Source organism: Toxorhynchites rutilus, chromosome 3 (assembly GCF_029784135.1).
Source record: "Toxorhynchites rutilus septentrionalis strain SRP chromosome 3, ASM2978413v1, whole genome shotgun sequence".
NCBI classification, from domain to species: domain Eukaryota; kingdom Metazoa; phylum Arthropoda; class Insecta; order Diptera; family Culicidae; genus Toxorhynchites; species Toxorhynchites rutilus.
Genome location: NC_073746.1, coordinates 294125565 through 294143024, shown reverse-complemented (window position 1 = coordinate 294143024; position 17460 = coordinate 294125565). Strand labels below are relative to the sequence as shown.

General features: G+C 36.1%; 2 protein-coding genes and 1 long non-coding RNA gene across 3 annotated transcripts in view; 1 reads left to right on the top strand and 2 right to left on the bottom strand.

Annotated features, from left to right (window-relative positions):
* LOC129774312 (zinc finger protein 721-like) overlaps positions 1-17460 on the bottom strand; it is a 33051-nt gene that overhangs the window by 3230 nt on the left and 12361 nt on the right. The window lies entirely within an intron of this gene.
* LOC129776746 (uncharacterized) lies at positions 3139-4280 on the bottom strand. Its single transcript, XR_008743158.1, has 2 exons — positions 3609-4280; positions 3139-3545 (listed from the first exon to the last, which is right to left on the bottom strand). It is a non-coding gene; the product is annotated as an uncharacterized LOC129776746 (long non-coding RNA).
* LOC129776745 (uncharacterized) lies at positions 16220-17332 on the top strand. Its single transcript, XM_055782570.1, has 2 exons — positions 16220-16415; positions 16471-17332. The coding sequence occupies exons 1-2, from the start codon at positions 16342-16344 to the stop codon at positions 17258-17260; spliced, it is 864 nt and encodes a 287-aa protein (XP_055638545.1). The 5' UTR covers positions 16220-16341; the 3' UTR covers positions 17261-17332.

The following is a 17460-nucleotide window of genomic DNA, read 5'->3' as shown; positions in this document are numbered from 1 at the left end:
ATTGTTGGTTTTTATGTATGTATGTTGTACGTATTTTATGTTTTTTGTTTATGTTATGTATGTATTTTTGATTTAAATGAAATAAATTTAATTTTTGATTCGAATGAAATAAAAAGATAAAATGCATTTTGAGTGATAAACCATGTTATATATTTAACAAATTTGGAGCCGATCTGATTGAATTTGTATGAGTTTGTATTAGAATAATTGATTCTTTATACGGCTTTTCGCTTTGCGGCCTAATTTCGTGGAACGTATCTAGGCCGTAAAGCGAAGTATGGACGGTAGCGTAGTGTGCGGGCGGCAAACCCCGCATTTGCCGGGGGCGCTGACCCTTTTGGGGCGCCAAAATCCAAGAATTCTCATTTACAATTTTTTCCCTGTATTATATTCCATGTTTCAATTGAGTAAAAAAAATACATCATGGCTAGTTGTTTTTGTCCGTACATTATTATTGTTATTATTGATTTATTAATCCATCTGACTCATAGTCTTAATGAATTTAGCTTAACCTAATGATGTGGAGGATGTCTAGAGCGAAGGATTTTCTGTCTAAACACTGTCGAAGACATATCGAAATCAAGCAAATGTAACATGTGTGTTGAATGCTCTCGTTATAGTGGACATCGGCTCAAAGTAACCGAAATGCGAGCGGTGGAATGGAACAGCCATTCCCATGCCATTCCATTCAAAATCTTCGCTTCAAAGACTGCTTGTTGAACAGAGCGTCGTTGTTCAAGGGTGTCCATTCCCAGCAGGCGGCACCGATCGATATAAGGAAGGAGATTAATATGATCCCTCCAAGGAAGCAAGCGCAGGGCGAAACGAACAAATCGTCGTTGTATGCGTTCAATCCTGTTGATCCAAATAGCTTGATAGGGACTCCAAATCACTGACGAGGATTCAAGGAACCAATGAAACCAATAACCTCTCTTTGATTTTCGCAAAATTGAAACAACATCACATCAATTTACACCAATATGCTTTTAATTTTTCGCTACGCATGCCTGGGCGCCCCTCTATGCTATGCGTTGTTTAACAGTTATTGCTCAAGGGCGAGCCTCTGTATGGAAGGTCGAAAAATAAGGAATTTTCGCGATTTTTTTCGGATTTTTTCGGAACGAATTCAAATAAATATTTTGACACTTTAGGATAATACCTAAAGCGTCACAAAGGGAAAATTCGGAAAAATGCCAAAATGGTGGCCATCTTTGATGAAAATGAGATATTTTTCATGAAAAATTGGTGTTTGAATGCTCATAAAAAATCTAAAAAATAAGATATCAAAAAACGGCTATGTAACACTTTAGATAATGCAACATGGTTTCCAGAAAAACGCGTTTAAAAATTCGTACAACAATACTATATCCCATGAAGTGACCTCATACTTTTGACTGTAACTTTCCAACGAAATCAAATATCGCAAAATCCTATTAGTACAACATGTCTGAGGGGATAAGCTTCCCAAAAATGCAAACAAAAACGTTTTTTTCGACCTTCCAAACCGGGTTCCTCCCTTAAGCCAGATTTAGAGTTCCCGTGAACATGAACGTGAACAAACACTTTTTTTGTAAATAATTCATCAGTCCATATAAGAAACGAGAGGAAAACAACTTGAAACAACGATTCTAAATATCCACCGTGGAATCGAGATGATGGCGAACTCACCATAGTTCACCGACTTCGGTGAACGTGAACGTGAAAACAGTAGTGAATATGGACGTCAAAATATTTCCCCGTTCATGTTCACGTTCGAATGTCGCGAGGCATTCTGAAAATTATTCCACCGTGAACTGTAAAGGGATATGTTTAGCAATTCTCGAGTTTTCAATGAAAATTGCAATATGGATGCAATTTCATTCAATCGGATGTCTGTACGGGTTGAAACACTTCATTGCTTCGGGTTGCTTCGTGAACAACTGTATATTTTATACGAATTACTTTATTGAAGCTCGATGTTTATTTACTTCACGTTTACTGGCGAACTTTTATTATGAACTTGAACGTGAACAAAAACATTCTATTCACCAAGATTGTCTGATTCGTTTGTTCGCAATGTAGTCCACCATGAAATGGTCGTACTATTCCACCACCTGTTCATTTTCAAAAAATGGATGCTCCGTCAGTGAAAAAGATCACAAGCGCGTAGTTAAGCAGTTTAGACGTGATCCGAGAAGTTCGGTCCGGGATGTCGCCAATAAGCTGAATTTGTCAAGTTCATTCATCCAGCGGACCAAGCAGCGGGAGGGCCTGCGTACATACAAGGTTCAGAAGGCTCCTAACCGCGACGAAAGGCAAAACATGGTGGGGAAGACGCGAGCCCGGAAGCTGTACACCGAAATGCTGACGAAGCCGCATTGCCTGGTAATGGACGACGAAACCTACGTCAAAGCGGACTTTCGTCAGCTGCCGGGCCTGTTGTTCTTCTCCGCAGAGGACAAATTCAGCGTTCCGGAGGAGATTCGCAAGCAGAAACTATCCAAGTTTGCCAAAAAGTACATGGTGTGGCAAGCAATCTGCTCTTGCGGAAAGCGGAGCGCCCTCTTCGTGATGACCGGCACGGTAAACGGGCAGGTTTACCTTAAGGAGTGCCTACAGAAGCGCTTACTACCACTATTGAAGCAGCATGAGGGCCCGACCATCTTCTGGCCGGATCTCGCTTCGTGCCACTATTCAAAGGACGTGTTGGAGTGGTACGAAGCCAACGGGGTCACCTTCGTGCCAAAGGAAATGAACCCGCCCAACGCGCCGGAGCTTCGCCCAATAGAGAAATATTGGGCGATTATGAAGCAGGCCCTCCAGAAGAACCCAAAAGTTGTCAAATCGGAGGCGGACTTCAAGAGAAAATGGATTTCTGTTCAAAAAAACTACAACCTGACGTTGTACAGAACCTTATGGACGGGGTAAAGAGGAAGGTGCGAGCATACGGGCTTGGGCTCGAAGTATGAATAAAAAGAAAATGCCAAAAGTTGTTTAATAGTTTTTATTTTACTGTCTAAAATTTTCAAAAGGATCGGTCTACTGGGCGAATTTCTACAGCGTTTTTTCCGTGATGCAATTTGATGTGACACACCCTTTATTTACACGTTACTAAAATCCGTCATGTACAAAAGGAGTCGTTCAAAAAAAAAAAATAAATAAAAAGAACTATCGTTTTTTTTTATCCCTTTTTGTTTATTTTAGGCTCATTAGTATTTTAGCTGTAACAGAGCCGAATTTTAATCGTGTACATGTCACATGTTTATCATATCTATAATTAGCACATTACACAGTTGCCATTTTTCGGCGTTAGACTATTCCCTACTACACCATTGCATATGGTACACATTCACACAGTAGCCATTTAGGCGTAAGAGTTTTCTATCTGTTCTTCCATTATCCAGTTAGACCGGACAGCGGAGACAGTTGTTGATCATTGTTGAGTTATTTATAGAACAGCAGCCCGATGTATCTTGCAGAGCAGAGTAGTTGTATGGACGAATCGATCTTTATTCGACCGTGGATCGATCGCCATCGCTGATGATTGTTGCGTGGACCTAGCTATTCTGTAACAACACAAAGATGGTCAATGAGGGCCCTGAGTTTTGAACTCACGATCGATCGCTTACTAAGCGAACGCGCAACCAATGTGGCTACGGAGACCCCCAAAGAACTATCGTTGGCTCCAAATGAATGTTTTTCAGAGTTTTTTTTTCTCGAGATCGAATCTGAAATCGAAAAAAGCCACAATTGCATCATTTGAAGTAAATTAAATTTTATTAAATCATAAGAAGCCTTTTGGAGACGGTTGAAAGGAGATTTATTACATCAGAAGAATTATTGTTTGAAAATTTTAACAATGAATCTGAAATAATTGCTTTGATTAAAAAAAAGTTGCTGTCAAGAAACACTTTCATACGTATAACAGAAGCTAAAAGTAAAAATTTGGATGAGATGCTGATATTGATGAATTTCGGTTGCTATTCTTACAACTCGACGAATCAACTGATACCGCATAGTTATGTGTATCCATAAGGTTGTGTTTGCAGGATATGCCTAATAAAGAATTATTTTTAACAATTTTTTATCAATGAAGGAACACACTCGTTCTCGTTCAAGTCCTTCATCCCTAAAACATGATTTCCAATACAAAAATTGGTATCGACTACGACTGATAGAGCTTCTTGCACGATTGGATTTCATAATGGATTTATGAATCATTTCAAAATTGATGATAATATTCCAAATTTTATCAACTACCATTGTATCCATCAGCAAATACTGTGCGCAAAAATATTGAAATCCGATGATGTGAGGAATTTGTCACCCAAAATAGTCAATATAGTTAGTTGAAATAGTTAACTACGTATAGAAAGCAGTTTGCAGAAACCCAAATTCCGGGCAAGAGAATTATGAATCAAATATCGAATTATGAATCAAATAAAGAATTATTATTACACTCCGATGTGCCAGGTTTTGTTAACTTCCAAGAAATCATATTCTCAATAAATAATTATAACTCGTTTTTCATCGTGTCATCATAGCGAAGCAAAATTAATTAAATTTGAAACATCAAGGAAAAAACTGAAAACACTCTTAGAAGCACAATTTAGGAGAGGAGATTTAAAGCAATTCGAAAATATCGCGATTGAATCAGCAGATTAGAACACATGAATACGATCGTTATGCAGATTAAATTTGTCTGTTGAGATATTTAAAAAATAATATAATTCACAATATAATTTATGTCATTTCCATTCAATGGTGGTCAACATAGATGAAATATCAATGAAATTAAAAAGCATTAATTGAAAATGAAATCTTCAATTTTAATAGTGATATATATTTAAAATGACGAGAGACGGAGCTCTTGATTTCAAAAGTATTTCGATTTCAAAAATATATTTACTATACTTATTGGAATTGAAATAAATAAAAATATATTTATACCCGAAAACAATATTTTCTACTATAAATCGAAACAAAACATCGTTTTCCCTTGACAGATTACCATTTGGCAGCTTGTTTGCAAAAAAATTATTTACATTTGCATTTGAACAAAAATATGAAAAACATGTCGAAAATATACAACCTTATGTTTCCAGCGTTTCCAAACATTCAGGATAAAAAGTGTGTAAAATGAAATTGTTCGAAGTAAAAATAAAACTTAAAAAAGTCACAGGAGGGTTGTGTCCGAGACACGACCGCATAGTTGACGTAGGATTCCGTTAGACTATCTGTTGATTTTGGATATGTTTGAAGAATTACATCGTTAAACTCTTTGATAATGATATGGTGGCCCTGAAAAGGGCCGTTTTGTTTGGTTGTTGGGTATTGTATGTTAACTCCACCAGTGTTTATCGAGTGATGATGGCAGAAGGATGGTAAACAGTCGTTGGATGGTGCGTATCAGATAAAAGATACCGAAGTGGAACGATATATGACAAAAACCGACCTCTGTGATCCTAGACGAGATGCCTCCTGTGATATGTATGTATGAAATAAAGAAAAAAAAACTCACCAATGTAACATAAGACAGTTACCAATACCGAACACAATTATTATTTTTTCCTCATCAGTAAAAACATGTTGCTTTAATATAGAGAAAACATATTTGAAATGGAAAAGGTATTCTTTTTTTATAATTTTTACTTTCTGAGCGTTTATTCAACCCAATTCAATTTTAATTGGACTAACAACACCCAATACTATATATAGAGGATAAGGGAAATCACTTTTTCGAATATTTCTTCACTTTTCCAATTTTTCTTGCCGTATAAACTTCCCTCGGGTGAAAATGAACACAAAAAACAGTTCTCGAGCGGGAACACACCTTGGTTTTAAATTTTAGGAAATTAAAATAAATCGTTTCATATATCAAGTCATTCTTAGCACAACTGCTACCATATACAATTTTACACTTACACTTGTGCTAAATTTTTCACAATAAACGATCGGTCATTGATATGATATGATATATGATATGAAATTTCATGGAGCAACCCCCGACTTGCATATATTTGCAATGCAAATATTTGCAATGCCGTAATCCAACGTCAAAAAATAAATACATTTAAATTTTATCAATTCAAATCTGCCTTCGGGCCTGCTAGTTCGATGGGAGATTAATCTGCCTCCCTAAATGAATATTGCTCATGGCGTCGCTTGGTGCCGCCGAAAGCAGACTCGTTTGCTGAGGAGTGCTGAGCGACAATGAAAATGTGTTTCTAAAGGTAGGTCGAGAAAGAGTATGAACTAGTTTTCTTCGCAAGGGCCGAACGAACGTAAAGTTTAAAGTCTCTATAATTCAAAAGAAGAAAAATATTGTTACCAGATGTCACGAACTTCGACTTTTTTTTGCTACTATGGTGCTACTCGCCCGTGTAGCATTATTTTATAGAATTCCTTCATGCATTTGTCTGATACGGGCTGTGAATCGTTCGTTCTTGTTTTTGAAGGGACTTTAACCCAAAGCTCATTCCTCCCTAACGGGCTGTGTATGACTGGAGCGTTCCGTTATATACATGCATGCATATGTTCTTCGCTTCTTTTGCCAAATCCAGTAAAAGGTGGTTGATGAAACGTATGTTTTTGACGTGATACGTTCCATGTTAGTTGTTAGTAGAAAATGTAAAAATAAACAGTATTTTTGATCATAGTTTTACATAGTTTTTGTGGTAAGTGGAAAACAGTAAAATAAACTCTTTTGTTTCAAAACAAATTGATAGTCCTGAGAAGGACTGGAATGGTTTAATGGGTTGTACGGAATCTGCTGCGTTTCAGTCGGATGTAGCAGTTTAGTTTTGGGAGCGGTAGCTTTTACGGATTCGCTGATGCTTTCCTTAACTTTGGCGCCATCGGCTTCTGTGCGTCGATTTGCGAGGGTTTGATTGGCACCACCACGACGAGCTAAACGACGGATAGCGGGTGTGATACGATGCAATGCACTTCGCTCCTCTGCCTCCTTTGCCGCATTCAATTGTTGATGTGAAGAGGAGCGCACCAGCAATGCACACTAGATTTAATTCGATGCTCTCCGCTGCTTCCTCTACTTTGCTCCCTTTGTCGCACCGCATCCATCGTTGGTTGCCGATGGCTTCCTCTCCTTTGCCGCACCGTATGGTCTTGGTTGATTTGTAGAGCATTGCACACTAGAAGCCCAGATGTTTGCCGATCTGAGCGTTGAACGAGAATGAGAAATCCAAAAATGCTACCGTCCTTTTATATCAGTTGGTATGTGAGAAATAGGCGCCCCCCACTCGCTCGACATGCAAATATTTGACTTATCGGGGAACGAAAGAAGCGAAGCAGGCGAAAAAGAAATGACGTCAGCTTCGACCAATCAGTACCGTTTGGATAGGGTTTGAGATTTTTCAATTGTTCGATAGTTAATTACATGATATATATTATTTTATTCAAGGTGAAAAATTGTTATAGAGTGCCGCAATGTTTTGATGTAAAAATCTCATCAATCCGTCATGAAATGACTGAGCAATACGCGTTCGAAATTGGACATTTTTCACGATGCAATCGATATTCGTTTTTCAATTTGTACCCCAATATGTTCCCGTAAGACGTAATCCTACGTCAAAAAGTTGATCGGTCTGGGCCTAGAGGCACGGACCTCTTGTTGCGGTTTGCGTCCCTGATATTTTCCTTTGGGAAACGTTTCATTAACGCTTAAATATATGCAATTTGCAACACATGAAATTCAAGCTTGGTAAAAGATAATCTAAATTTACAAAATACGAAATTTTGCTTGGTGAGATAGTCACCCCTATTCTGTATTTCGAACGATCCGAAATATTTCGAACGACTTCATAAAATTGCATTCTGTATTCCGTTCGAGTTGTTCGTTGCATTTCGTTCGATCTGTTTCTCTTCGAACATTAAATGGGTAAAACGTTCGAAATAGGGAAAGCGAAATTATAACTCGAACGAAATAACGGTTTCGAACGAAATTGCAATCCGTCGGAAAACAGAATAGGGCTGAGTGATAGCGATTGTATTTACGTTTCGATTCGATTTATATAATAGGGACCTTTGTTGTACGATAATTCGCCCCACATAGAGCAGGAATTAAGTTTTAGGATGTTAGAACATCCTCCGGGCACGCCCAAGCGTAGCCAAACAGATGGCTGAAATACTCGGTTGAACTAGGTCTCGGCAGAGTGCTGTATGTTGTCCGCATGCGTGTGTGGTGTGTAGTCATGAAGTTGCTCCTTGTGAGCATACACAATGGATGTTAGGTATACCCGCGCATGTTGTGCATCCCTTTTGTGAGGAAAGCGTGAATGTGCTGATGAATGTTATATTCAACATGATAAGAAATACACTGGATTCTTTTTTTTTCGCGATTTTTTTTTTATTTGAAAGGCGATTTGACACTGCAGTATCGTCGCCTCGTTCGTTATACGAGTGCGGCTGTGACGAGAAAATCATTTTTCACATCATTTACTCGAAATTACCACGATTTTTGTACGAGACTTTTTTTGCGCGTATAGAATTCAGTGTATTTAGGGTGCAATTGGCCTCCCTTCGTTTTCCTGCTCTAATAGCGAATTCGTTTTTGTTCAGTTTCAACCCCAGTACCGCACTAACTGCTGTCAAAATGTTTTTTTATTCACTCAGTTTCAACCTAGTGTCGCACTAGGTTCGCCCGAAAGCTGTTAGTTTCGCACTGATATGTTTCACGGGTTGGCACTCAGGTTCACCAATACAACTATACTAAACTGTCAAGTTCCGAGTATTGTTTTGGAAAATCTAAAAATAAAGACTATGAAAATGGGAAATCTGCTGCTTTTGCTTTTGTATTATTGGAATCGTAATCCAATTCGGATTCTGATTTTGAAGAGTATATTCGCGTAGACGGCATTAAGCTACGTGTGCTTTCATTGGGAGCCGAAAATAATGAGGTGGAATAAACATGCATTCAAAATCAAAATTATGAATGAAAATTTACTTTAACGCATGAAGTATTTATTTTATGTGATGAAATAAGAGGTTTTTTTTCGATATCGCAGGAATATATTGAACAAAAACTGTGTCCAATGATGATTTTATATTATAATAGTAATTATTTGTGTTAGGTAACCTAACAATATGAAGTAAAAATTTTCATTCAAACTTTTATATTCTTACACTGCACTTGGCCCTTCTGATCTGATGGAGAATCTCAATCCCTATCCACTTCTAATTGGTCGAAATTGGCGATACATGCGGCGGTTCCCTAACAGAGACATCAAAACCAAGCTGCCTGGGAGCTATCGGCATTGCAAATACATCAAAGAAGGGGGAACTTTTGTTCCTACCGAAATGTGTTCCCTAACAGAGACATCAAAACCGAGGTGCCCGAGGGAAATCGGTATTGCAAATATATGCAAGTCGGGGCATTTTTATATATATATATATATATATGTTAATATATGAAACGATTTATTAAAATTTTCATAAATAAAAACCAAGGTGTGTTCCCACTCGAGAATACGGAATCCTACGCCAACTATGCGGTCGTGTCTCGGACACAAACCCTCCTGCGACTTTTTATTACAGAGTCAGTTTGGCACTGACTCAGTTTTAAAAACGAATTCGCTATAAGTTGCTGTACATTGCTGTACATATTGCGTACATACTGTCAGTTGTGAACGAACTAAAACTTACGCTTTGAAATAAACGTTATCGTCATGGTCCAGGATCGCGAGAGCGTGGAACGTAGATGTCAAATATTATAGGATTTAAACATTAAAATACACGTTCTATTTATTTTTTAATTATTTGTTTAATTTTAATAAGCGGCCTGCTCACTTGCGCAGAAAATAAAACCAACTCTTACTCCCCTTGATAACTTTCTTCTTACATGTTAAAAAACAACAACAAAACATGAGACTGGTAATTGACTGACACAAAACCTATGTAGTGCGATGAAATACATATCAAAGATAAGGTGGCCGTACACTGTTTGCCCGGAGGTCAAATATTTGATATTTTTTGACAGATAAGGTTTGATTTGATATTTGTACAAACACTATTTTGTTTGCCACTCTTCAATTTTCAACAGTAGTAAACAATATCAAACACCGAACATGGAAAAAATCAACTGAAATATTCAAGGTAACCTAACCATGTACCGACAGGTTCGAAGAACAGACTGAAAAAATATTTTAGGCATCCAATAATTGAATATTTGCTTGTCGTGTTTTGTGTAGAATATATTTGATCAGTACATGTTGACAAAATTTTATCTGTCAAAAAGAGTCAAATATTTGGCTTCGGTCAAACAGTGTATGAGCACCCATAGAAAGCAAAACTAAAGAGGTGATAACTTCAAAACTCATTCATATACGCACAAAAACGTCTCATAAAAAAATCACACAAAAACAGGTTTGCCTGTACACAAAAATTACACTGATTGTCACAGTTTTGCTTCGTTGAAATATTTTTGATCACCTCTAGTAATAACGATAATTTGGGCTTCAAATGTAAACACTGTGCTGAATTTTCAGGATCGAAACATCTTACTGTGGAATCAGAGAAGAGAAGTGGAACATGAGAGAAAAAAGTGGCAACGATTTGTGGCAAGAAAATGTAAACAGTGAAAAAATTGACAGATGGTTTACACTCTAAAAATTGAACATAATGTTAAGATGTTTCTAAAACGGTGGGAGACGTCATATATAAGGTGGGAGGTTCGTATATAATGTTATTAATGTTAGCATCATCATGATAAACACGGCGAATGGGATAGAAATTACGAACTGAAAATTGAATAAAATATATATATATAGACGCTGAAAGTCCTGTGGACAAATATTATAATGCATTTTTATCGGTTTATGTATAATGTCGTTAATATTTGCATTATCAAAATAAACCCATATGTATTGTAATCATAACTTGCTGTGCTATTCATAACAACCTTTATGGTCGTATTTCACCAATAATGACAAGCTTCGCCATAGAAACTGGACATTGAATAAAAAAAAATTAAAATGTGGCAAGAGCATCAGTTGAAATATTTTAAAATATTCTCATCGAAATAAATTGAATGATACAATAATTATACGACTAGGTGACGTATGTACGCTTAAAAAACAACATAAAAATATGATTTCTGAAAAAAAATATTTTTTTCCAATACCCTCTGTTGGTATTGTATCTAAAATTTACAAGGTAATAAAAAGTTAACATCAATTAATTTCTAATAATCAGCTTTTTAGTTGCCGGGGAAATTAACACCAAACTGTATTTTTTTAGTGTTATATATATTCCATTCTCAGATTTTCGTGTAAATTAGTAGTTTTGTTCCTTATCGCAAAATGTTAGATCCCATTCCATTCTAGGGTGGTTCGAAAAATCTAGTTTTTCCCCTTTTTTTTTCAAAAATAACTTTTTTCAAAAACTCATATCTTTTGAACTACTAAACCGATTCAGATGAACGACATATCAAATTGGCCAGTTAGCTATTCTTTAAAAAAAATACTATACTTGCAAGAAAAGATAATTTTGTTTCCTTAATTATTGGTCGTATTTGTTTTTTATGTAATTGTTTTTTCATTGTCCAAGGGCGCAATATTTTTTTATATTTTTTCTCTAAAGCTGAGGATTTTTTAACATCCAAAATGTGTTCAAATCATTTTTCTCCTTTTTTCCAAAAATTACGTTTTTCAAAAATTCATGACTTCTGATCTACTGAACTGATTCAGATAATCGACATAGTTAAATGAAGTCAATAATTTCACACTTGCAAAAAGGGGAATTCTATACGCATATAAATAGTCTTATCGCATAGGATGATCGAACGAATCTTAAAAACATGTTAACTTTGAAAAATCATAACTCAAAAACGAAAAAGAACATCCCTCTGATTTTTTACTGTGTTAAGTGAAGGTTTCACGAAAAAAATATAAAAAATATAGCACCCTTGGTCTCTAAACCACGTAAACTATAAAAAAAACGATACAATTATTAATCACAAAAACATAATTGATTTTTTTCGCAAGTGCATCATTTTTCCTAAAAATTCTAGCTCATTGGCTTTGATTTGATAAATCGATCATCTCGGTTAAAATTATAACTCAAAAAAGAAAAAAAGAACACATCTGATTCTGAGTAAAAAATGTAAATGTGTAAAAAATCCTCAGTTTAAAAAAAAAAAAATAGAAAATTATAGCGCCGTTGGTGCCGAAACCATGTGAACTATAAAAAATGGATACAATTAATAATTACGAAAACAAAATTCAAATTTCTTGTAAGTTTGATAAAAGACTAGCTAATTAACTTCAATTTGATGTGTCGATCATCTGAATCGGCTTAGTGGTTCGAATGTTATGACTTTTTGATATAAGTCATTTTTGGGGAAAGTGAAAAAAATCGAATCACAAAAAAAAATACAGGTTCAATGTTTTATCATAACGAAAACAAGCTACCAATTTTCACGAAAATACGAAAACCACTATATCAGTTTGGCATGGAATGGCTGAAGTAATACTGCAATAGTTCACAAATTTCAAAGTTTGCGTTTTTCTTGTTGTTTTTCTTGTTGTCTTTTAGTGCGGCCATAATAATAATTAGGATTACTGCATTTGGATTGATGCTAGAAAATAAAAGTATCATCAACTTTCTTGAATAGTGGATGTGATATAATTCACTTTATATTTGTATATTTATTTCTATATATTTTTAAACTAAAATATTTGTCAAACAAACTGCAAAACTAAAAACTTTTATACAGTGCCTTAATTTTTTGAGTTTAACACTCAAAGACTAGCAAAGAACCGCCAATTAAAAAGCGCCAATAAGTGAATGTGTACTGTAAAACTGTAAAAAATATATAAAAAATATACAATCGAAGACTCTTTTTGTCGTTTATGAGTTTGGTTTTTTTAAGTAACTACTAGGCATGTTTGCGGATTAATAGAAAGATATGATATGTTGATCCTTAAAAAAAGTTAGAAAGTTCCCAATTGGGAAAAAATATAAATTTCATGTGAATGGAGACGACTTTTGTGTACAGCACGTGCCACTGGAGTCTATTGATGATTAAGTAAGTAAGATTTCTTTCAAAACGTCATAACTTTTCAACCATTGAAACGATTTCAAAAATCGACATATCAAATGAAATCTTATTCTTCTATGGATCAACTTCAGTCGGTCATTCAAACAAACTCAGAGATTAAATACTAATTCAATAAATAATTTTAATAACCATCTCAGAAAAATATTGAAAAAAACATTCCTTTTTTAATTTCTCTATCAAATTTCGATAATATTGCACTGAATAATTAAAGAAGGGCAATTTTAATATTTGAATAAACTTATTTAATAATAAACATGTTTATATTAACCTTCCCATCTTATCATTCATCATTAAAGACCTTGCGTCAAGACAGCTACCCTTAAGGCCCATTTATACGTTGCTAGTAGCTGACTTGACAATGAGCAGCTACTGACCCGGTGGACTCGCTTGACAATTGGTTGACTCGCCTTGTCCGTTCACATAGTGTGAGCTGCTGGCGAGAAACTAGATACTACGGCACGGGTTTACCTGGGATGCCAGGCGATTTTTCAAATGTCCATCAAATAGTCAGAAACAGCAATCAGGTCCGAATTTGTCAAATGATTGGTCCGAAATCGACTTCTTTATTGGTAGTTTTCATCTTAGGTTTTCAGTTGAATGTATCATTACACAATTTTATAGAGATTACAGAGCAGTGTTGAGAATAACACCTGAACAAGTGGAAAAACTGTTGAATTTAATTGCTCCACAAATACAACGCCAAGATACACTCATGAAGGATGCTGTACCTGCAAGAGTGATAATATAAATGACATTGATATGCCTTTCTTCTGGAATATTGTTCAGATTGTTGTCGATATTTTTTAGAATCTCGAAAGCATCCATAGCTAAGATAATTCCGGAAGTATGTGATGCTTTAAATGATAGTCTAGAAGACTTTTTAAAATTTTATTCACACGCGTCAAAAATTAAAATAATGAATGAAAATGTACTTTTTTAAATCGAATATGTATTCTGTTTCTTAGAACCTTACTTTTTTTCGCAAGTTGTGAGTGAATTTTGAATGAAAATTGTGCCTGATAATGATTCTATATTAGACATTCTCCAGAAAACTATCTCAAAAAGAAAGCGTGCCCCGCCAGCGTGCAAAACAGAATAACAATGATTTCGTTAAGAAACTATGAGGGTTTTATTTGTTTTTCCAATAATTTTCAAGTCTATAAATATCTTCGCATATTTTCAAATATCTTAAAAATAGAGACATTTCTTTACATTTGGCATCCCTGATTCGAACGCTAAATTCTGTTTTTGACGTTTTGAAGCATGCGAGTGCGAGTAAATTCAAAAAACTTTGAAGTAGCTCGCACGCCGGATCACACATGACAATAACTGGCATGATGTGTTCACACGGTGTGAGTAGCTGCACTGCAGTAACTGACTAGACCGACTCGTATGCTTGCTCGCACCGTCTGAACCCGGCTTTAAGGCCCATTTATACGTTGCTAGTAGCTGACTTGAGAATTAGTAGCTACTGACCCGGTGAACTCGCTTGACAATTGGTTGACTCGCCTTGTCCGTTCACACAGTGTGAGATGCTGACGCGAAACTAGATACTGCAGCATTGGCTTACCAGGGATGCCAGATGATTTTTGAAATGTCCATCAAATAGTCAGAAACAGCAATCAGGTCCGAATTTGACAGATGATTGATCTGAATTCGACTTCTCTATAGGCAGTATTCGTCTCAGGTTTTCAGATGAATATATTTTATTTAGTTGCACAATTTTATAATAAAAATACTTTGTGCTGAATTTCTTCGAACTGAAGGTACTATCCGAAAAAGCAGAAAGGCGAAATGATTTGGGCCAGGAATTGAATGCAAGGAAAAGGAGCAATAAAAAAAATATGGAAGGAACTCTTTGATGATGATCCTCTGGAGTACAGAGCAGTGTTGAGAAAAACACCTGAATTAGAGGAAACACTGTTGGATTCCATTGGTCCAAAAATACAACGCCAAGATACACTCATGAGGGATGCTATACCTGCAAGAGTGAAATTAAAAAACGACATTGATGTGCCTTGCTTCTGGAATATCGTTCAGATTGTTGTCGATATTTTTTAGAATCTCGAAAGCATTCATAGCTAAGATAATTCCGGAAGTATGTGATGCTATAAATGACAACCTAAAAGATTTTTTTTAAATTTTATTTAGTTTGCCTTGCCAGCAGCTTCGTGTACCAATTTTTGAAATAAAAATGATGGTAGATTTGCAGGTGGAATAAATACGCGTCAAAATTGAAATAATGAATGAAAATGTACTTTTTAAAATCGGATGTGTATTATGTTTTTAGAACAATACTTTCTTTGCAAGTTGTGAGTAAATTTTGAATTAAAATTATGCCTGATAATGATTCTATATTAGAGATTCTCAAGAAAGCTATCTCAAAAAGAAAGCGTGCCCAGCCAGCGTGCATATCAAAATAACAACGATTTCGTTTAGAAACTATGAGGGTTTTATTTGTTTTTCCAATAATTTTCAAGTCTATAAATATCTTCGCATATTTTCAAATACCTTAAAAATAGAGACATGTCTTTACATTTGGCATCCCTGATTCGGAGGCTAAATTCTGTTTTTGACGTTTTGAGAGTTGCGAGTGCGAGTGAATTCAAAAAACTTTGAAGTAGCTCGCACGCCGGATTACACATGACACTAACTGGCATGATGTGTTCACACGGTGTGAGTAGCTGCACTGCAGTAACTGACTAGACCTACTCGTATGCTTACTCGCACCGTCTGAACCCGGCTTTAGAAAAATCCTCGGTCGAAAACTACTAAATACATTTGGTAATGCAAAATTAGTAGAATGTACAAATTTTTTGTACATATTGTCAACAAACCCGCATCCCTACCAGAGATTAGTATATTTTACTCGATAACATTAGTAAGCTTGGATATTGTCATATCTGAAAATTGGTGAGAAAAGCGCGTATTAACCATTTTCATTGTTCCTATAAGGCAATACGGAGGTATAATAAGGATATAATTCTGATACGTGCATTTTCGGCAAAAAAATGTAGCCGATATTGGGCTTCCGAATCATTGTTCTGCTTGACATATGTGTTTATTAGTACGGTCGAAAATGACTATAGATTGGTAGTATTTACCAAAAAATTCGTTATATTTACTAATTATTTCTCTCAGTGTAGAAATCCATACACACTCAAATCAAGTGTGCCTGAAAAAATTATATTCTTCACGTAAACAAGCGATAAAAATGTGGACACTTTTTAGTTAGTGAATTGTATGGAGTTCCACTGCTGTGGTGGAATATTCTACAACTAAGCAAAATGCAATCCGTTAAAAGAACCCGTGATGTTGAAGAACGCGATGCCGAGACCGAGGAATGCGATGAAATGTCAACGTGAGTACGAATGACAAAAACTCCAAAACGTTTATAGTATAAAATTCATTTGCAGTCCGCACACCGACCCATCGGTTTACTGCCGGCTATGTTTCTCAATAACGCATTTGGAGCCTGTTTTTCGGAGTTCCCTTGATAAAAACGTACGTTTGACGAGACTCGTCAAATCGACGACGGGAGTAAAACTTGACTCGAAATCAGACGCTGCTTGTTCCATCTGTCGCAAGTGTCTGGATAAAATTAACGACTTTCGACGATTCCGGAAGCTATGCCAGCTGCTGAATAATGTTGTACTGCGAGAGAGAACGGATGCACAACCAAGTTTGGAGGATAACATCGATCTTACAATATCGGATCACGAAGAGAATCAATTAAGGCAAGAGGATATTGATGTAGACCAAAATAGTGAAGAAGATGACAATGAGGATAGCGATGTTGAATGCACAGGAGTGATACAATTGCCGCAGGCCGATGAAGCAGGGGAAGAGACTAACGGGCTTCCGTTTGTTCAAATCGGAGACGAACTGTTCCGCTGCAACCAATGTTCCACCACGACGATTAGCTCTGAGCGAATGATAACGCATATTTACGCAGCTCATCCGGAGTCTACTGTTTGCGATCCAACACCCATACGAATAGGTCAAAAGGTTTTCTACAAATGCGGTTCATGTGACGCTCTGTTTACCCAGAAGAGGAATATAAGGAAGCATAGCTTGAAATATCACAATAAAAACAACGGTCCCACCGTTAAATTATTATGTTCGATTCCGGGGTGCCAAAGCACCTTCATAGAGCCACACGGTTTACATCGACACTTGAAAATGAATCATTATCAGAGTAAGTAGAAGGAACGGTCGACCGTCAGTTCACAAATATTGAAATATGGAATACTATATAATACAGATATTTGAAGCAAATGAAGTTATTTATTTCAAGGAAAGAACATTCTTCGGTGTTAATCCGTATATGTCATAGCATTTTCTACGAAACGTAGTCTCACTTCAGCTAGGCGTAGACTCCTCCATCTTTGCTCTATAACCTTAGC